The sequence below is a fragment of the Hydra vulgaris genome, chromosome 11, assembly GCF_038396675.1.
Source record: "Hydra vulgaris chromosome 11, alternate assembly HydraT2T_AEP".
In the NCBI taxonomy this organism is placed as follows: Eukaryota; Metazoa; Cnidaria; class Hydrozoa; order Anthoathecata; family Hydridae; genus Hydra; species Hydra vulgaris.
In genome coordinates, this window is record NC_088930.1 from 15616346 (window position 1) to 15639596 (window position 23251).

The 23251-nt window shown below is 30.9% G+C and overlaps 2 protein-coding genes across 2 annotated transcripts; both read left to right on the forward strand.

Moving 5' to 3' along the window:
- Positions 1-7556: 7556 nt before the first annotated feature.
- Positions 7557-8354, forward strand: LOC136086874 (uncharacterized). Its single transcript, XM_065809370.1, has one exon. The coding sequence runs from the start codon at positions 7557-7559 to the stop codon at positions 8352-8354; it is 798 nt and encodes a 265-aa protein (XP_065665442.1).
- A 742-nt stretch (positions 8355-9096) lies between these two features.
- On the forward strand, positions 9097-10389 carry LOC136086875 (uncharacterized). Its single transcript, XM_065809371.1, has 3 exons — positions 9097-9215; positions 9353-10015; positions 10077-10389. The coding sequence occupies exons 1-3, from the start codon at positions 9097-9099 to the stop codon at positions 10387-10389; spliced, it is 1095 nt and encodes a 364-aa protein (XP_065665443.1).
- Positions 10390-23251: the final 12862 nt, after the last annotated feature.

Sequence of the window (23251 nt, forward strand, 5' to 3'; positions counted from 1 at the left end):
GGTTGCGAAGTCGGAGTTCGGAGTCCAGGAGTTCCTGTTTTTACCCGTCCGGAGCCCTAATTGTCGTAAAAGTTGTTGGGAGACCGGATTTTTCAAGTTTTATATCAGTATTTGAACGTTTTCTAACTAACCCTAAGTAGCTTTTAAAAGTTTATTACATTATATTTGTTTAACAGGTGCGTAACTTTAAACCAGTAAAAGCACGAACGCATTAAATAACGCTGTCTATGGTAACTTTTTTGGTATATAAATTATTCAAAAGTGTGCATCGTGTTTGTGCCATATATCTCCTAAAGCAGACATTGCTTTTAAATAATATGAGGCAAATCACTGCATATGCGGTTCACAAAACCTTTGGTGTACTTTGATAGCCAGATGTCGAATTATGCTAAGATTAAGGTTGTCATTGTCCAGGTTATTCCTTAGAAGAATTTCGTATCATAACGCTTCGCTTTAGCAGGTAAAAAACCGGAACAACGTTAGCTTAAGCACAAATATTTACATGGTTTGATGTCTGCAATAATGGTAAAGTAAATAAAAGCATTTTTCTAACATGTTTTCCTAATGATATTGTTAACACGAACAGGTACAGTTTTACTGATAAAATAGTTTTAAAATTCTTTTTAAACACAGTTAGAAAATATAATTTTACAATTGTAGCAATTAAAGTCTGTGCTGTGTCTGAGCACGTCAAAATGTGTCTGAGCACGTAGTCAGAATAAAATTCGTAATATTTTTAGAGTCACTAAAACTTATCATTTAAATTAAATAAAACGCATTACAACATTTTGGTTGATTTATTATAATAGCAATTTTAATAATTATTTTTTGTGGGTTATTTAACTAGTTATGTTATTTTGGGAAGGGTATAAAATAAAAGAAGGCGGGTACGCAAAGAAACAAGTTGAGCGTCGTAAACGAACTTAGAACTTTTAATTGCATATTCTAACATATCGTGCAATATCTGTCCGCTTTCTCTATGCTATCTTTCTAACTTGACTTTTTCTGACTTTCACCTTAACTTTCTTTGTTCTTCCAAAACTCACTTACTCTTGGTCAGCGAAGCGGGTGATGATACTCTTTAATGAGCTGAATTTGTCGCTGGCCCGGGTATGTGGCCTCTATATGGCAATTAGCCGGAGGAGGATAAACCACAATACCAACTTGGAACTTTTTGCATACCAGGCAAGCGCTCAACCACTTCAACACAACGGCATGTAAGCTTTAAGTTAATAAGTATGTTATATAAAGTATATTAAAAGAAATACCTTGAGCCTAAAAGTTATTTTATGAAAAAAGAAATAAAATCAAATATAAGCTATAGTTTTTTACAGTATACCTGAAACTTTATATAGTCTACATTTCCGAGACATACCTAAAAGCTCTAGTTAAATGAATCAAAAAAATATATATCTAAAAAGTTCGAAGTCCCTATTTTTTGATCCCGAAGTTGTAGTTTTGTCTCAGAAATATAAAATTAATTCAAGATGTTTTCTTTTCTTTACTCGTCTCTTACATAATTATAATCACAATTTATACAAAATCGTATACCTCAAATATTACAATTACAACCCACATAAACATATCAACAATTCACCTTAACATTAGCAATTACATACAAAACTCTACAAACATATTGACAACAATTATCAAATATAAACGCACTTAAATTACAAACTACTTGACGTCACGGAGCACTGTAACATTTAACTTGATATTACAGGAGTCTAAAGTCTGTAAAAATATAAAGGACTTCGTATCTTTGGTTATAGGCCGGGTAAATAAAAAAAAAGCAACTGCTTTTATTCAATGTTTAATTGTTCAGCTTTACTAGTTCAGATTTAGTAATTAAGTAATTAGCGAAAGCATTTGCAAAGAAGTATTAAAACATTTTAAAAATTAAAAGTTTCTTAAAAATTCACTGAATAATTTAGCCGTTAAAAACTTCCTTCAAAAAGAAGTCTGCTGTTAAAATGTTAATTACTAGATACTGCAATAAATAAAGATCGTTTAAGTAATTAGAAAGTGGATGTTTGCTGTCAATTAAACATCAAATGATTATTAATTTGAAACATTACTGAACAAGCTCAATCAACAATTCTATTAATAATGAAATAATTAATAAATTAACACACAAATGTTACAAGTTACCTGTTGCAATATGAGCTAGCGAATAGCTAAATTAATGCGATTTTTGAGGGATTTTTATTTTTCTCACTATTGCTACATTTTGTCTTTTATGTCTTAAAAACTTGACTTTTAGTATTGGATCGAATATATTTTGGATATTATTTAAACTTGTAACATTGCAGTTTTACTACGACATATCGTTATCTAAAAATTTCAGCTTTGCAACTGCAGATATATTGTTAGGTACATATCGTAGCACTGTAGCTAGCTACAAAATAAAGACAAATCTGTAGCTAATCGATGGTTTCACATTGCAGCGGTATGGTACCAATAGCTAAAGATTCATTTTGCAGCGATACGATATACCAATAGTTACAGATCGTAGATATGTAGCCAATAACAACATGACAACTAGTCTAAAACTAATCGATGCCTATGTATCATAGAATTTTAGATAGCAATGTTTTTACGATATACCGATAGCTATCGATAGTTGTGATATATCGATAGGTACATATTGTAGCTTTGATGCTAGCTATTACATAACGACAATAGCTACTATGTGACAACGAGATAGCTATTATGTGACAATAAACAACATACACCACAAATAATAAACATCACAGCTTTTTAGCAGCGTTATTATTATTGTTATACTATTTTAGCCAGCTATAACATAACGAAAAGTCTGTTTGATAACTACGACACGGTTGTTATAAATAAAACTACTTAAATTGCAAAAATTAAAAAAAGGTATAACCACAATAAAAAAATGAAAATAGTTCGGGTGGTGTAGATAAAAATCTATTATTACGAAATATCAAGGCCTGTGGTGTATAGTTGATTAACAAAGCCGTCTGCAACCGTAGCAAGTATATATAATTATAATATAAGTAATGATAAAATAAACAGTTTAATTCCTCTCCCTGAATGGGTATGTATATATTGTCCGACTTGATCCGACAAATGTCCGAACTAGGCAAAGTCGTTAAGTGGGACTTTTTGAAAATGTCAAACTTATCGAGATTTTGAGTCTTATCGAATGTTTTTTGATACATAAATATTAGGTACATGTAAATAGAATATTATAATTTTATGTTTAATATATATTTTTGTTTATGTAATATATACTATAAACAAAAAAAAGTCCGAAATTGATGTTTGTTTCATTGGCTCGCACAATTGTTTTTCAAACAGGTTTGAATCATTCAAAGCTACTCTTCCAATTTCATCACTCTGAGTCAACATCAAAAAATTAACAAGTTGCTTTATGAACTTCTCCAGCCATTAGCTTTGTCACCATTTCGTGAGACATTTTCCATTTCCTTCTTTTTCTTGCATTTCTTTTTAAACTACCTCAATGAACAATTTCTTCATCTATCATCACTCCTCCCATAACCAAAACGTCATCATTAATTGTTGACAAATCTTCGTAAGTAAAATCTTCTGCAACAAGATCCTCATCACGCTGACGTAACTGATCAATTGAACTTTTTAATGCAGGGAAGTATTTTTCATCTTTGTCTGGTACTTCTACTCCTTCCTTAAAGCATGCTTTGCGGAAACAGTTAACAGTAGTGGATCCTGATCCTTTATTCCAAGAATGAATAAGCATTTTCATAGTATCAAGTATGGAGTATGGAGAAGTTTTTCTGTTATCAATAGCATTGATGATTTTGTAAATTAAATTAGTTCAGTACTTGCACTTCAACGATCGAATGATTCCTTAATCCATCGGTTACAAAAATGAAGTTGTGTTTGGGGGAAAAAAAGTAGAGTGTGACTGATTTATGACTTTCAATTTTCGAATGGGTGGTGCAAATATCAATAACCAATGCTACCTTACGGTCTTCTAATGCAAACTTTTTGTCGTTTTTTCTGACCCACTCTGCAAATAGTTCATTCAGCTCTTTTTTTGCGCACGGTAATGAAATACTTCTAACTCTTTGAAAGCAATGGGGTTTGTTTGATTTCCCAATAACAAACCTTGGAAGTTTTTGTCCATAAAAGATGTCACAACCAAGTTCTTTTGCAAAATGTAAAGCTTTGATTTTGAAAATGGTTTGAATGGTTTGAAAATGGTTTGAAATAGAACACAGGAATGGTGGAGCTAGTTTACTTTTCTACCCTCCTATTTTTACATATGATTATAATAAAGAATTTTATGCTAATAAAGATAAAAACATGGGCATGAAAATCAAAGGAAAGTTCTCTAACTTGATGGTAAAAAATAAAAGTATTTTTTAACCTGGTTTTTATTACCCTCAAACAGGAATACTAACTTTTTATTGAGCAATTCGTTTTGTATTTCCGTTTTATTAACGTAAAGTTTTATCTTATTGCAAAAATGTTTTGATCATGGGTGTACCGGATCCGACAGGAACCGGATTTGCCGGAATTTTGAATAAAATTTCTGCCGTAATTGCGGCCAAAACGAGAATTATATTTGCGCAATTTTTCTCCTTCAAGATTGATATATATATATATATATATATATATATATATATATATATATATATATATATATATATATATATATATATATAACCTATTTCATTAATTTGATTCTTGTTTCATTTAAATCTAATATGTTGTTTTTTATTTGTTTCTTATAATTTTATTTATCAAATTTTAACCTGCATAATATTCATATTTAAAATTATTTCTTTGTTTTCTATTTTTCCATTTAGGTTAAAATTGAAATGTTTGCTGTTTTAGGCATCCTATACTTTTTAATTATTTAAAATTTAAGTAACATTTAAAATGAAGCTATTCGCAGAGGAAGTAACAATTTTAATGAAAAAAAAGCTAATTTGTTGTCCAACTGAATTGCTATTTTGTTGCCCATTGAATAGCAATTCTTTTTGCACCAAATTATTCCTAAACTTCAAGAAATCTTTGCACAATTAATTACATAAAATGAAGCTATTCGCAGAGGAAGGTAACAATTTTAATGAAAAAAAGGCTAATTTGTTGCCCAACTGAAAGCTAACTTGTTGTCCACTGATTAGCAACTTATTTTGCACCACATTATTCCTAAACTTCTAGACATTTTTGCACAATTGATTACATAATTGCAAATAAAATTAAATTGTGTTTGTTAAGAATTTTGTATTTTTTACCTCGGTTTACCAATAGTTCTTTATTGCCTGTTGGACAATGAATTTTTGATTTCATTTAAACAGTCTGTGGCACGTCTTTAAAAAAAAGTAAAAAATAAATTCCGGCACTCCGGCATGAAATATCGTAATTCCGGCCGGAACTGGAATGACTTAAAAATCACAAATTCCGGCCGGAACGAAATTCTAGTATATCCCTAGTTTTGGTTTTAAATTAATGCCTCCTGTTGAGTAATTTTATCAAACTTTTTGATTGTTGGTTGTTGAGCAACATACAAGGTTTGATTTCATTGACTAAACTAAATATTCATTCAGTATGTATAAATAATCACATCTATTTTTTAAATATTTATTATTATTATCTTTTATACTCTTTAAACCAAAATTTTCATAAAAATGAAATTTGAAAAACTGTAGTTTTGCCTGGTTTTTACTACAGTTTTTAATCATTAACCAAATGGATGATATTAGTGAAAATATTTAGTTTGTTAAATTACATTTGACTCAAAGGTATTTAGTTTTCGAACGTTCTAAGTTTTGAATTTTATTTGATGATTTTGAATTTTTAATATAATAGTCATTAATATAAAGCTTAACGAAATTGAAGCTGTCAGTAAAAACGTTTAATTATGTTTAATTATATTTAAAGTAAAAGCATTTTATTATCGAGCGTCCAAAGTTTTGATTTTTTATTAAAGTATTGGAAGTTATGTTGTTATATGCACTATTATGCAATATAATACAAAAGTCTTAGTTAAACGAAGTTTTTTTGCCGAAGGGATCTCAAAAAAAAGAACGAATTAGCAAATGGTCCAACTAAATTAGGGTACGACTTAATCTAGGCTTTACTCGGCAAAAAGCAGATACGTCATCTTATTCAGGGTCCAAGTTAACGGGGTTCTACTTTAGTATTTAAAAATAGTTTGCAAATTTTTGCTAGCTATTTTTAGCTTTTATAGCTAGCGATTCTCGTGGCCTAATCGCTATCTATATCGCAACAAACATTGCTAGCTAAGTTGTATCTCGTCGAAGGAAAACCTAGAGAGGACATACTTAGTTTACCACACTCGTTGGAAGGATACTAAGAAGCAAAGCGTATATTACAAGACACTTATGGAAAAGATATTTGGATTCACAAAGCGTTGATTAAAGATCTTGAAAGAATGACAGCTTTACACAAAACGCACAAAATCAAAGAAATTCACGGTGTTTATAATGAACTTGTAAGAACAGTGTGAACATAAGAACGATGAACAAACTACAAGCTGCTCGATCATTTGTGTATTCATTGATGGATAAACTTGGACCGATTCGTGAAATACTCACACAAAACAATGATGGATAGGAGAATGGGGACTAGAGCAACTCGTCGAAAAGTTACAAAGACACATAGAAAGTAATCCATTGAACTCTGGTTTCAACACTGAACAAATAAAATACGATAAAAAGTACAGTCAAAGCGTACAGTCAAAGCGTAAAGTGATTAGGTTTTCATAAGTTTACATATGAAAACCGAATCATTGCATTCAAACAACACAATAATGGTAATTATGAAAAAATTCTGGTCTTTAAATTTGTAAAACTTTTATGAATAGTTCCTAAAAAAACGCGCAAAAATGGTTTTCAAGAAAAACAAAACTTAAAGACCAGAAACTTTTACGGAATTTTCAATCCGCAATCACTTAATTCGCCCCTTGATGTGCAAAATCGATTACAAAACTGAAGTTGAAACCTACACGAAGGGAACATAAAACCATCAAACAACTCTATGAAACGGTAAACAAGCGTTTGGAAATATATAATGTTATGCTAGAATCAATAACAATACCGGAATTTTGCATCAAGATTGAATGCATCAATGCAGAAAAGGAAATTCTGACCTTCTTACCAAATCCGATGATCAAAGCAGTAAAAAAACAATTTGCGAGACTAAGGAGAATGAAACTTAGCAATGATGGAGATGGTGATGAACTCATCACTGGTTGTGATGAGTTCGAGCAAATGTGTAGTCTTGAAGTACTTGGATTGTCAGACTTAAACAATGAATCAATGTTACACCAAGGCTTTAGCGAAAAGTTAGACCGAACAAATGAAGGGTGTTATGAAACTAGAATGTCTTGGAAAAAAGATGTTGTTAAACTGAAATCAATTGGAAAAACTTAACAAACTAGAGAAGTATAATGAAATAATGATGGCGTAACAGTATAATGAAAAAACAGATCAGCGAGGGAATACTGGAAACAGTGCCAGAAAAACCTACGGGAGAAATTGTTCACTACATTCCTCATCAAGCTGTAATCAAGGATAATGCTGAGTAAACCAAAAATGCGAGTTATTTATGATTGTTTAGCAAGAAAAGATGCTCAATCACCTTCATTGGATGATTGTCTGGAAGTTGGACCATTGCTACAACCCCTAATATTTGACATTCTAACACAAAATCGGAAGAACAGACTTTGCGCAGTTTTAGCTGGCATTAAAAAAGCATTTCTACAAATTCGAATTCAACACGTGGATAGAGACACACAACGATTAATTTGGTATGAAGACTTAAAGAAAATGAAGTTAATGGAACTACGATTTACAAGAGCAATTTTTGGTTCCAGTTCAAGTCCTTACATTCTCGGCGCTACCATTAAAAAACATATATCAAAATACAAAGATATTTATCCAAAAACAGTGGTTGCCTTGGAAGAAGATACTTTTGTTGATGATCTGAAAGCGGATAGAGAAACGGAAAAAGAGCTTACCAGGTTTAAATATGAATCAACACAAATCTTCAATGAACCTGGTTTTCAATTGCACAAATGGCATAGTAACGTAAGAAAATTGGAGAATAATGTTGAAGACAAATCAACAAAAATGCTTGGACATTTCTGGAACAAGGAAACTGATCAATTGTCAATTGAATTCACTACTTGCATCAATATTGGAAATAAAGAAATTTTAACGAAAAGAAAAATTCTATCCGCAATCAACAGTGTTTTTGACGAATTGGGATTTAGTGCACCTGTGTTAATCACTGGAAAAATGTTGTATAGTCAACTATGCTTATTAAAAATTGAATGGGATTACCAAATACCGAAGGAACTTTTGGAAGGATAGCAATCTTGGATCAAGGCAATAAGCAACAAAAGAACTCTTTTGATTCCTCGGAGTGTTGTGTCCGGAAGAGTTATTGAACTAGAGCTCCACGGATTTTCAGATGCAAGTAAATTGGCAGTATGTGCATGCATCTATGTTGTAACGAGCCACCAAAATTCAAAAACAAGCAACTTACTTGTAGCAAAAGCACAGATTGCACTAAAGGATCTAAGTATTCCAAAACTTGAGCAAGTAGCAGCACATACCTGTCAGAACCATGTCAGAAAAATATTAATAAAGTTTTTAATTGGTTTGACAACGCTGCTGTACTTTACTGATTAAAGGAAAGAGGCAACTGGTCACAGTTTGTAAGAAACCGAGTTCAGCAGATCTTATTAAATGAATAAGTAAAATGGTTTTATTTCCCGACAAAAAAAAACCCTAGCGATCGTCGAACAAGAGGAGTGAGTCCGGAGAAGTTGTCAAGCTTGTGGTTCAATTGTCCAATATAATTGAGTCAAAAAAAAATTTGCCAAACCAATTGGGAATATTTGATAATTTATATAGCACATTATGTGAAAGTATTGCTGTAAGAGAGAGAGTCTGTATAGTAACAGAAGAAATAAAGGAAAGTCGCACTTTTGAAGAATTGTGGAATAAATATAATTATTGGAAGATTTTAAGAATAAGGTCGTTTATAAAAAGATTCATTTACAATTATCGCAATAAAGAAAAAATAGTTGGACCAATAAAAACAGAAGAGATGATAGAAGTGGAAACGGTCAATATTAAACATCTGCAAGGATCTGTTGCGCTAAAAGCCGATGTGGAACTTAAGCAGGATGAAAATCATCTTTGGAGGTGTTATGAAAGTGTCACTGGGTATAACCCAATATTTATACCAAAAGGATTCTTATTAACTCTACGAATTATTGAGCATCATCACACCAAAACCTTACATGGAGGAGTAGGAGATACCATGGGTAGCATAAGATAAAGATTGTGGATACAAAATTAAGAGTGGGCGTAAAAAAAGTTATTTGTGGTTACAATTTGTGTAAGAGATACAGAGTGAAGCCTCTGTTACCACCAACAAAAGCAATATTACCGCACTTTAGAACTGACAATGTTGAACCATTTGCGGTTAGCGTTGTTAACTTTGCCGAACCGTTAAAGTATAAAGTACCAAAAAATTCGATAAGAAAATGTTACGTTGCACTGTTTACATGCGCAAGCACAAGAGCCATCCATCTTAAACTTTGTCATGACCTATCATCAGTAGAACTTCAGAGGATTTTAAAAAAGTTTGTTGCTAGGAAAGGACCACCTCTGATGATAATCAGTGACAATGCGAAAACATTTTTGGCAATAGGGAAGTGGTTACTTACACTTAAGAACGATGAGAATCTTGCAAATTATCTTGCTATAGCTCCTTGGTGGGGAGGTTTATTTGAAAAATTGATTGGAATAATGAAGAAAAGCTTATCTAAAACTATTGGTAAAGGGATGCTTAGTTTCAATGAATTGGAGAAAGTATTGTTGGATTTTGAATGCTCTATGAACAATAGGCCACTTTGTTACCAAGGTGACCAGTTTGACAATCAAGTATTGACACCAAACGTATTAATGAGGGGAAAACCTGTAATATTGCTCGAAGAAGATATTGATTTAATAACTAAAAGGTAAATGTGCAATACGGAGAGCCAAGTTTATGAAAAACTATAAGACCCATCTGAGAAAAAGGTGGATGAGCGAATATGTAACATGCAATGGAAGAACGACAACAAATAAGGAAAGTAACGTAAAACTGCCAGTTGTTGAAGGCGTAGTGCTTGTTAAAGATATGAAAAACAAAGCACTTCTCAAAATTGGACAAGTTGAAAGCAAAATCAAAGAAAAAGATGGAGTTACGTGTGGTTTAAAAATACGATTGGGAAACGGTTATGTGATTGAACGACCAATTCAATTGGTGTGTAACCTGAAAATTAATTATGAGGCAGAGAGAATAAATAAATCTAAAAAGAACGTGGAAATTGGAGAAAAAGCGGAAACCTAAAAAAAGTACCCAGCCCGGCGACATTAGATGCAAGACAAAAAATCAGTTGCATCATGGAAGATGAGATGGCTGATTAAAGCCAAAGTCTCAGCTTTAATCGGGGTAAAGTGTTGTGAATTACGTCTTCCAAGATACTTGCAAACAATTAGCGGTTCTATCTTAATATAATAAACCATAATGTATTTGTAATGATGCGATCTTCGTGAATTATTGGAAAATTACGCCAACGTAATTGTATGTATTTAAGGTTATTAATATAATATTTTGTGGTTTTGAATTTTATGTAAAAAGGATGATATTTGTAAATAATGTATTCGCACTCATACGTTAATAAAACAACCATAAAAATATGAATCTTAAATAGTGAACCAGGAAGTTCACGCCTCCTTCATTACCGTGACGCAAAAATATATCCGAAGCTCTTTGAGCCTGGATCTCCTGCTTAAAAGCAACACAATATTTCTCAGATTCTTCTTAGCCGAATTTTCGGCATCTCGGTCCAGCTCCGCACAGTTGGTTCACACTTTTTCGCTGTTGTAATTAACAACGCAGTTTAGGAGCTGATGATCATAAATACAAATTTGGAATGAGAAGCATCTTATTTGTATTTTCGCAATGATTATTAAAGCTTCGGTGGCTTGCTCCGTGTACTGCCCCAGGCTAATTTTTTTCACCTTCATAAACTGTTGAACATGATAAAAAACAGCATGAACCTTTGGAGTGACAGAAATCTTGAGCTTCAAGAAACAGGATTTAAAATCTTTAATTTTAAACATAATCAGGTGAAAGGGAACAGCAAAAACAAGCTGAAACAACTTCCTTGAATGAATTCAAAACACTGCAGAAATCTTGGGTTTCTGAGCGACCTTCAGCTTTAGCAAGGAATTTCGGCTCATTCACTTTTTTGAGCAACTTCATGCAATCATTGCCATTATACGACCACCATGGTAAGGTTGAAGAGGGATGTGAATGGCTTGAAGCCAATCTACGATCTTCAGCCATTTTTGTACTGGGCTTTTCACAATGTGATTGACCATACCAAGAAGTAAACGAAGTACCATGGGAGGAAGTACTTTTACGAAAAAGAAAGCAAATGAGAATGAATAGCATTGAAGAAAGCATCGGCATTATTTGAATTACCTTCATATTAGGCAAAACTCAAATATTGCTGTCTAATGCTTCCAAAGGTGAGAAGTTTTCCATATGCAGTGAGTTTTGAAGACTCAATTTCACACTAACAACATGGGTGTTTGCTACTATGAGATTGAAGTCCACAAATTATCTTTGTAAACTTCGTGTCACACAAGATAACCAAGGAGCTGAGAGAGCAATTTTTTTCCGCATCAATAAGTCATCTGGTGTATTTTCTGCAAACGCCACAATCAGTTGCTTCTTAACCCCTGGGCTTTTGTTGCCCCCCTGTGACCAAAGTTTGACTGTATTTTGAAGAGGATTATGTGGCTCAGATTCATTGAGCTTTGAGTCAATTAAGATTAAACTCACTTTCAAGAAAGAGCCACCATCGTCTATTCCAAGCTTTAGAATAGCCTAGCTTCCAAGTTCTTTTGATAATACGATTATTTTCTTGAGCTGATGCAAATCCTAGCAATAAACCACTTGGCAATCTTCTAAGCTAACAGCATACTTTACGGAGCTTATGGTAAAGTAGTCTTTAAATGCCATGCCACAGTCAGCAAGTTTTTGATGAGAGTTAATTTCAACTAGCTTTACTGGGTTAATCAACTGCATGAGCTTGTGGACTAGCTTGGCTTTTATTGAATTCTCTTTTCCATTTGTTTTTGGAAATTTTGCAATCAATATCAAAAAATCACACTGTGCTGTTTGCCTTATGATGGTTTTTACAACAATGGTGTTAAAATTGAACAGGCCTGGAAAATTTTTATCACTTAGCTAATTGATCTTGAATCAACAAGTCGTGCAAATTCCTTAGGCACACGATCATTATTGAATTTCACAGTTTTTGAGATAATCTTGCGAATTTTATTTTGGTTGGATTCTTTCAATTACTGTCTGCTTTTTTCATACAGATTAAACAAACAGATTTTCTACAGCCTTCATGGTTTTTGGCAAACGTAGGCATGATGCAAAATGAAAAAATTTTGCACATATGTAAATAATAAGTAATTGATAGGGAGTCGATGAGTAAATTCTCTTAACTCTAAAAAACCGATTGAAATTCTAGATAGACTCTTCGTAAGTACCAATACAAAATTTAGTGTGATTAACTATCACTTTGATAATTAAAAACTTGTAAAATGCTTCATTTTTAAGAGGTAACATTTATCATTAAATAACAGTCAAGTTTAACTTTCTGCGCAATATATCTAAAATTAAAAATTCTCTGTTGGATTTCAAACTATAATTTCAACTTTTGGTGTTATGAGAACCTTACAACATACATAACTATTGGTTAAAAGAATTTTGATGAATTTTTCAGCATTAGCTACCAAATTTTTAGGGTGTGACCTGGTAATAATAAGAAAATTACAAATTAGTGAATATTTTGAACTTTTAAAAAGAAACTTAAATACCATTTATATAAAATAAATAATAAAACTACAATGAAACTTTTACGTTACACAAAGAATATATATATAAAAAGACAGGGGCTCAAAGAAGATACGGAGGTATGGCTATAATCTTTTCATGAAAATCAAATTTTTTTATGATGTTTTTCAATTTAAAATAACAACTACCATCAAATACCAACCATAACTATCACTAGATTTACAAGGATTAAATTTTCAATTATGAAATAAGTCTTGTCATTATGGAATTAATTTTTCTATTGATTCCATAATAACGGGCCTTGGCTCATAATTGAAAATTTTGACCTTTGTGACTCTAGTGATAGTTATGGTTGTTATTTGATTGAAGATTGTGTTTTTGAAAAGAAGCCGATGTAAAAATATCAGAAAATACCTTTGACAACAAGTTATTCTTGTACTTATACATAAATATAATTATTTGATGCGAATTAAGTTTTGATATATCTAGGGCATTCGTGTATTTCATTACAAGGGTGGCTTTTTTTGATCTCTTCAAACAGTTTATTAATTTACAAAGGTTTTGTAAGCTCAGTAATCTTACTAATTTAGTTTTTATTTGTAAGCTCTGTAATCTTATTAATTTAATTTTTATTTGTGTTTGCCTAAATAATATAAGCGTAGGAATGATGACAATGAACAAGACTGAAGTAAAGCATTTTGCGCGATTTGTAATCAAGAAAAGCCTAAAATTTGTATTATACAGTTAGAACAGAAAATATTTTTGTTTCAATGAGACTAATAGAATGGAGATGATTTGCAACCTAGATAAGACACAGAAGGTGACTTATAAGACTTATGAGGACTATATCTTATAAGACTTATGAGGTGACTAATGAGGTGACTTATAAGACTTATGAGGTTTTCAATAAAGTTCTCATCAAATATTACCTCCAAAAACTTTATATAACTTACTTGGTTTATTTCATTTGTATTGATTGACATTTTTAGCTACTTTAACGGAAGATTAATCAATTTTCTTATTTTATAGAAGAGAAAAAACTTGTTTTTTTACAATTTAATGATAATTTATTAGTTATAAACCATTGATTAAAGCTTTTTAATTCAGTGTTCATTGTTTCGAACAATACTTTTACATCGGAGTGGTTTTAGATTAAATTTGTATCGTCTGGATACATAAATGCCGATATTTCATAAGGAGCTTTATTAATACCATTACTGTATTTTAAAAATAGAAACCACCTGTTTTAAGTTTAGTTCTATGGTTGCTAATCTAGATAAATTCCAATTACTTTTGAAGATGTCAAAAAATTAATCGATAAAAATAGGTAATATAAGAGTTTTTATCTTTGATAAGATTTAATTTTATCTTTTAACGTTTTAACTTTCTTTATATTTCTTGATTTATACTTCAATGTTTAAAAACTATTTTAAAATTACTAGTCAAGTATCCGAAGTCACCCGGGTTGATTTTAGATATGTATAAGGGAGATTATGGACATCAAATAAATACGCAATTTCAACAATGATAGTTTATTTTTCATTTATAAATTATTGCAATTGGTTTTCATTCAAAGTTCACTTAAAGTGAAAATTGTCCTTTAAACGACACATAGTGGCACATCAAAAGTATCAGTATTGCTGTCGTTAAATCCATTGTCATTAAGGTTATATGTACTCTCAAATGTTAAAATTTGTAAGTCTACTGATTCATCTGACAATGGTTCTTGAAAGATTACTTTTTTAGACGTTTCTTCCTGTAGAAACGTTTAATTGATTGTCTTTTTTTGTAAGCTTTTTTGCCATTCTTGCTTTTTTGCAGCTACAAGTGTTTCTTTTTCAGGGTATCTGTGGCTATCGTACATCTACCCTTAAATCGTCCTTGATTACTTGTGTTTGATTTAGGTGGAGTAGCTTAAGGATATGGATGAATTTGTTGTAGGGTAACATGTGAATCAGTTGAGATGCATTGCTTTGATAAAGTTGAGACTTTATTATTTAGATGTTTTTGGAAAATTAGAGAGAGTTGATGGCATTCTCATTTTATAACTAAAATTATGAGATTAGAAACTCGGTTGTGTTTCAATATGAATACTGTTAGCAGTTGTAGTTATTCGCATCAGTTCAACATTATCCTCATTGCCCAATGGAGCTATTGTTAGCGGTTGACCAATTAGTGAAAATAATACACATTAATCAACGCTCATATAAGATGTTATAGGGCTATTTAATTGAGTAGTTTATGGTTGAACTGTCACATAAGATAACAGTTAATCTTTTTATGTTAATATAGCTTTATATAAAGGCCAAGTACCAGTGTATCTAAATCCAGATTTTAAATTTGCAAGATAAGCAGCTCTATACCAAGCTCGTAGACAAATTTGTAGAATATCATAAATTATAACAGTTTGAACAGGGTGTTATAACATCCATAAGTCCAGACCACTATTATAAAATTGCTTAAATGGCCAAAATACAGTTCTGTCTAATGGTTGAAGTTTATTTGATGTATGTAGTGGCAGCGATGACAATTCTATTTTCTTAACTAATTCAATTAATGTAATTTAAAAACTAATGTAATTCAGTCCATCTACAGATAATGGGACTCATGGTTGCCCCTGATCAATGAGACCAACGTGATGAACAACGGAAATTTTGAGAAAAATATTCTAACACCTTTACAAAGTTCTCACTTGTCATCCAGTCATTAGGGTTGACCAAACCAAGTCCTGCAGATTCTGGAATACTTTGCAACATTTTTCTTTTCAAAGGCGAGGGAATATCCAAACAGGTGGTAAGGCATGATCACTTATGATTCCTGTAAGTGTTTACTCAAAGCATAAGTGTTTATTGTAACCAATTCTTTCTTTTTAGTGACGTAACTTGACCGACTTGGTGCTACCCTTTCCGAACTTTAGAAACACGCTGCACTGTGGTTACCCCAGTTTTATCCAGATTAGGATTAAACTGGGTTAACACAGTGATTAAATAAGGGAATTTGTGAAATTCTATTGTGTAACAAAATCATGAAGTTTATTTTGAAAATCTGCTATTGTTACTTAATTAAAATTGATCGATCAAGTGATACTCATACTCTAGCATCGTATTGATCAGCTAGGATGACGTTTTATGAATGACGGGAACCAATCAGGTCCTACAGACTTCCATTCCTTCCATTTTCTTGGGTACTTTGTTAAATTTCTCTCCGCATATTCGGAGGCGAAAAGTCTTGTTGCTTTTGGTGTAGACCATGGAACATTGCTGAACATCTAATTAAGTATTTAGCTATCTAGTATTGAAGCTAGCTGAATACTTAATTAAAATCCATAAACGAAGAAAAAACTTGACTTTTCTTGAAATTATTTGTTACATCAACATTTATGAAATCAATATTCTGATGTTTAGTCTTTTTAATAAGGTAACATCGTATTTGGAAGCGCTCTTTCTAATGCTCAAATTGTTCCTATGGACATCTTTTACGGTTCCCTTAACTTATCATGTGAAAATGTAAGCTTGGTTTTTCTCTTATAGGTACCATCTTTTGATTTGAAATGATAATAAAATTTGATAAAAATAGCTTCATTTATAAATTTCTATAAAATTTCAATAAAAATAATAATAAAACTTATAATATGTTAAAAGTTTTAAATTCTTTTTTGTTTATTCTAGTAAATACTACTCTTTAGTTTAGTGCTACTAGCGATACGGCTTTTATATAATCTACTTATTTACATATTTATTTATCTACTACCGTGAATAGGGGTAACTATGAACGCTTTTTAAACATTTTTGCATCATGGAAGAAAACTGTTTGACTAATCACCTTTTTTTTTGCAAAAAAACATTATACTTTTCAGCTTTCTATAAAAGTTGTAAGCCTGATCAACCCTATGAAGTAAATACCTTAGTTTTTTGGTTTTACACAAGTACATACGTATTTCCGAAACGGAGTGAAAATGAACAGCCGATTTGGGTGACTTTGAACACTACATATCGTTTTGATATCTTAGGTTAAGGCTATATTACAATAATACAATGGGGGAAAATACTGTTAAAGATCAAACAGATAACGGAAAGTTTATTTTATATAGAACTATTTTTTTTTAAATTCAGTTCATGTTAAAAAATTAACATACTACTTTTAAAACCTAGTTTTTTTAATATGTCTACATGTATCACAATATTTACAAATCTATCCTACATAAAACAGGACATCAACTATCACTATCCTTCAATTTTTCAAATGATTCACACATGCTGCATACAAAGTTGATATTTTCATTATTGAGCTCATAAAAATAATCTTTATCATAAATAAGACCACAACACTGGAGGTGATATGGTTTACTGCAATTATCGCTTTTTTTTTTAATTTTATTTTCGCCATTTTACACATTTTACAATGTTATCTATAAGATTTAAACAAATATATATAATTACAAGCTGACTGGCGCAAGTAGAAGTCAAAATGACTTATCATCAAGCCCCTTTGTGAAATACAAAAAAATACAATTAAATTTTAGATCTTCCAATATTATATAAAAGAGTGAAATTAATAAGTTTAAAAAAAAAAAAAAATTTGATTAGAAATTTTAGAAGGTTAAAAAAGAACTTAAAGTTAAAAAAAGAAGAAATTTAAGATAAAGTTATAAAATAACAAATAAAAAATTACAAATCTGTACATATTCGTATACATATTAAAGACAATAAACAAAAAAAAAAAAAATTTAATTCGCTACATATGCATATACATATTCGATACAAATGCATATACATATTCATATGCATATACATATTCGATGCATTGAATCCATACATCACTGCTTAACTCTACCCACTTTTTGTTACATAAAGCACAGTACCAATCTGTGTTGTTGTTAAGCTCTGTTGAACTTGAAGACATTGGCTTTTCTAAACAATGAATTCTTTTACCTGGTTCCACCTTTTGACCACGTGATTTGCGTTTTACAGGTGGATTTGCGCCTAATCCTAGATTTTTTTTTAAATATCTAAACGGATTCGTTAAGAATCATTACGGTTTCCTTACCACCAGGATTTTTATATTTTCCTGGAAGGCGTTTTATAACCTCTGTTTTGTCCATAGAGTAGATCTCCGTTGCTCGAAATCCGCTAATCAAAGCTTCTAGCCGCAAAGTGTTATTCCATTTATTTAAAAGCGTAGGTAGGTGTTTCTTTGGGATTGCTTCTTTGATACGACTTTCTACTCTCCACTTCAAAAGAATACTCCTCCACGACTGCTTTAATCCTCTAAATACAGCAACATCTAGTGGTTGACAGAGATGAGTTGCATTTTGGGGCATTGTTATAAACTTGATGTTATGTTGAATCGTGGCTTCAATAACTTCAGGAGAAAAATGTGAACCAAGATTATCCCCAATCAACAACGTTGTTCCAGTTTTTGAAATAGCTACAGGTGAGTATATTTCCGTAAACCATCTTGTAAATCTTCTACTATCAAACCACCCATTATGAGTGATGTCATAAACAGTTCCAGGTGGTCTACCTTGAGTCCAACCCTGGTAAAGATTCTTTGCTTTATAAACAACCATGGGCGGCAAAAACTTACCGACAGCATTGCCAGAAAATATTAAACTGGTCAACTGCTTTGAATATTCTTGTTTTTTTCAACACGTTTCCCCTTGGCCACGACGAACAATAACGGATTTGGTACCTGGATTGTCTGTTATATTGGTCTCATCGCAGTTATTTTCTGGAGGTAATTGTACAAAGTTGTACACGGAAAGAAAAAGGACACATTGAAATGTCCTTTTTCTCTCCGTGTCCTTTTTACCCTGTTAACATTAGGACAATGATGTGTATGGTAGATATGTTAGTAGAACATGACTTTTTTGTTACAAGTCATAAAAATCAATGTTGTATCACTTATTTAAAAAAAGTTTTTCATATATTTATATATTTATAAAATTAGAACAAATAATGAACTATAATATTTAATAAAAAAATTAAAATAATTGATTAAAGTTTTGAAATTCAACTAAACTGCAGAATTGTTAGAAAACTAACATAAATGAAAAAATTGTATACATTTTTTATAATAAAGTAAAGTTGATTGTACCATATATTTTTTAAAAATATTTGGTTTTTAATGTTAGATGCCTAATATATTTAATTTAATATTTAAAATGAAAAGAAATTGAAATAAAAGGATCCTCAAATTAACAACAGGTTAAAAAGGATATTTTAACATTATATTGTATATTTCCCATTAAAGTTTTTCTCATTATAAAATGTTACATGTTTTTAAGTTGTTTTTAACTTTTCATATCTTCATGGCTCAAAAATATTTATGGTATTTCATTTAAGTTGATTTTTTTAGCAATTTTAAATAATTAGAAAATATAATTAAATGGCAACAATGGCAAAGTTACATGATTTTGGTTCTACTACTACAAAAATTTAACCATTAAATAGGTATAACATATTCATACTTATAGTATTTTAGCCTTCAGTTTGAACTATGTCATTTGTTTATCAGTTAAAATTTATATTGACCAATGTAGGAAAAAACACGTTTCAGACTTTGATAAAGTTAGAATAATTCATATGCACAATGCAGATTGGTCTTTGCGTAATATTTCCAAAGAAATTAGATGTGGTAAATCTACAGTTCAAAGAGTTGTGTCCAGATTTATTTCTCAAACTTCAATTAGCAGAAAGTCAGGGTCAGGAAGAAAGCAAAAAACGACAGAAGATCGATTGATTGTACGGGAATCGTAGGATATCAGTAAGTCAGATAAAGCAAAATTTAAATCTTGAACACTTATGTAACAATACAATTGTTGCAAGATTAAAGAATAGTGAAGAGTTTACTTCAGGGTGGCAAACAAAAAAGCCTTTTATAAAAGAGAAAAATCGTGTTAAGAGATTAAAATAGTGCAGAGATTATTTAAGCTGGACTTGAATGATCTCTGATCAATGGAAACGTGTCATATGGGCAGATGAGTCACCTTTTGTGTTACAATATGGTAATCGAGAAAGAATCTGGAAAAAAAAGGTGAACCATATAATCCAGAGTACACACATGCCACAGTACAATATGACAAAAAAAGTTATGGTTCGTGGTGAATTTGCAGCATGGAGTGGGAAACCTGTACAGAATTGAAGGAATTATGGACCGACATAAGTACCATTATATTTTATTTCACCAGTTAAAACCTAGTATTACACATCAGACGGAAACTATATATTTCAGCAAGACAATGACCCAAAGCATACAGCAAAAAAAAAAAAAAAGATATATACAAAAGGCTGGTATACTGGAAGTTAGCTTGTTAACATAACTAGTTGAAAGCATGCTCCACAGATGCCAAGCGGTTATTGATGCAAAAGGTTATGCGACCAAGTAATAAAAATGAATATTATACTTAAAAGTGGTTGAATTTCTTTTTAGTTTTATCAATGGAAAATGTAATTGCATTAAGCATTCTATATTAAACAACATAGATGTAAAAAATTAGAAAATATACTCCATTTTACCATTCTTTTTAAAAAAGTTGAGTTTTCTTGTTTTAGTTGATTTTTACTAATTCCATAGTTTTGTTATAAGTCTAACTGTTTTATTGATTTTTTTTGTTTTTAATGACAAATATTGTGTTATAAAAGTTATTATTTGACATATTTTAAGTAAAGTTAAAAAATATTTGAGAAAAATTTAATTATTTTTTCTTTTTTTAAGAAAATCATGCTGTCCCATTTTTGATTGAGGACTCTCTCTCTCTTTCTATATATATATATATATATGTATATATATATATATATATATATATATATATATAAATGTATATATATATATAACAGTGGTGGATACAAAGGGGAAGGGGGGAAGGGTAAGAGGGTAACTACACCTCCTAAGAAACGTCAAACTTCAAAATGTTATTGAAAAAATTTTATTAAAGAAATAACAAAATACAAAAAACTATTCTGCAGCTAACTATTTGCTTTTTTTTTTTTTTTTTTTTTGCAAAACTGAAACTATTTCATAGAATAACAAAAAAAATCTATTGTTGCATTTTTAACATTTTTACAATATCGAAGAAAAGCGATGAAAGTTTCAAAACATTTTAATGTTATTATTATTAATTTCTTCTATTATATGAAGGCTCCAGGGGAAAAACGATGAGATTCCAAATTTACCTGAAAAAATTGGTGCCATCTAGTAGCATTTTTTGTTGCCTTTCAGAATATCGTATTGCGAAATTGAAGAATCAATGGCAATCCTACGAAAAATGCGTTTTAAAATTGCCTATCTATTAATATACACACACGTTTTTATCAGTTGTGAAAGTTTCTTTTGCTCATATCTCAAAACTGAGATTTTTGGTTATCTCATCGTTTTTCCCCTGGACCCTTCATAATAATTAAATAATAATAAAAAAAAAAACAATTTCTATCGTTCCATTTTGAAAAGTTTTGTAAACTGTTTTTAAAAACTTTCGAAAAAAAGTGTATAGATTTGGTTTTAATGGTAAACTTTTTTTTTATTATTTAATTTTAATTTGTATTATAATTTATATACGCGATGCCGTTTTCGGTAGTTAAAATTTCAATAAAAAAATGTTTATTTGTCAACAATTAAAGTAGTAAAACTTCAATTTATATTGCACTTATATCAGGCCCGTAGAAACGGGGGGGCAGCAGGGCATTTGCCCCCGCCCCTCCCCATTATTTTGAAGAAATCGACTGAAAAAGGTACTTTAAACTATTTCGGGGTAGTACTACTACCCCAATATAATTTTTGTTCCTACGGGCCTGACTTATATACACTTCAAGCTGTATTTAAATAAGATACGAAGAATTTTTTTTTAATAGTAACTGAATGAATTTCTTATGAATTAGTTTCTTATTTAGAAAACAAAAGTGTGTTTATTACTATTTTAAATAAATAAATGACAAATGGTTTTTACTATTTTAAATAAAGTTATTTTTATTAGCTACAATGACCAACAGGGTAAAGAGGACAAGCTCTTTAGATGACTATTCTGTCAAAAGAATTAAAATTCAACCAATACAGGACCATGCTGGTCCTAACGTTTTGCAAAATTAATCGTTCGGTGTCATCATCCGAACGATTTAATTGTGCATTTAATGGAGGGGCTCGAAATAATCAAATTACAATGAAACTTAATCCTTTTTCTCCAGAACCTGGACTTGGTATGGAAGCTACTAATTTTACAAGTAAAATTATGCAGAAATTATTAAAGAAGATTCAATACCCGCAACAAAAGATGATAGCTGTTTGTCTATAGATATTGGGGCATTTTTAACGCGTCAGGCAACTGAACAAGATAAATACCGGGTATTAAAGTACAGTTGGTTCCCTGGTCCAAATTACAAATATCCATATTTTCTTCATTTAAAGAAGGGTAAGAATGTTAGTTGCTGTTTGTCCAAGAAGCATATACATAAATTTCCGTGGATAATGATTACAGAATGCCTTTATGGAATTTTTGTATTGCTTTCTTTTTTCAAAAGTTAGGGAACACACAGTTAAGTACAATTACTCAAGCTAGTTCCTTTACCTGTTAAAAGTTATTCAAAGCTTTTGGGTAAGAATGGAGACTTACAATTACATGCTAAAGAAAATTGAGAACGAATAAAGCCTATAATTGAATCTATGATATTTCTTGATCGACAGAGTATTGCTCTGCAAGGTCATTGCAATGATGGGCTCATCTTTGAAATAAATCAAAACTCTTCAGTATTTGATGATGACAATCATTGGGAATTGCCTCGCTTTAGAGTGAACGCTGGGAACAATATTTTAAATAACCATTGATATAACTGTAATTCTAAAGCAACATACATAAGTTAAAGTATTCAAAATGAAATAATTGAACTATGCGCTCAACAAATTTAGGACTTAATTAAAAAAGAGTTTTTAAAGAAAATTTTTATAGCGTTTTATTTGATGAAACAATGGATAACAGTCATAGGTCTCAAATGACAGTCGTATTTAGATAAATTGATGTAGGTATTAACACAGGATTACACAGGTATTAACCTGTGTAATCCGTGAAGATTTAGTTTGTTTTGTAAACTGCCATACTGAAAATTACTCTGATTTTACTTATGAACCTGTATTAACTGGAGAATTGCTGGCAAACACAGTTGCAAACACATTGACAAAACTTGACTTTAATTTTCAAAAAGTTGTTATAGGTACTGATGGATGCAGTCTTATTAAGTGAAAACAACGGAGTAGTTACGAAATTACAGAAGATGTTAAGTTTTAGATCTTGTTTAATAAATATAGCAGAAACACTTGATTTGATATCTCAGTGGTATGAACGGGA

Excerpts from the sequence above, each read along its gene's own strand:
- LOC136086874 (XM_065809370.1), top strand. The coding sequence starts at position 7,557 with ATGCTGAGTAAACCAAAAATGCGAGTTATTTATGATTGTTTAGCAAGA.
- LOC136086875 (XM_065809371.1), top strand. The coding sequence starts at position 9,097 with ATGATAGAAGTGGAAACGGTCAATATTAAACATCTGCAAGGATCTGTT. Across the intron at positions 9,216-9,352 it reads TGTTATGAAAGTGTCACTGG|AGTGGGCGTAAAAAAAGTTA; the intron begins GTATAACCCAAT and ends TACAAAATTAAG. Across the intron at positions 10,016-10,076 it reads ATTGATTTAATAACTAAAAG|GTGGATGAGCGAATATGTAA; the intron begins GTAAATGTGCAA and ends TCTGAGAAAAAG.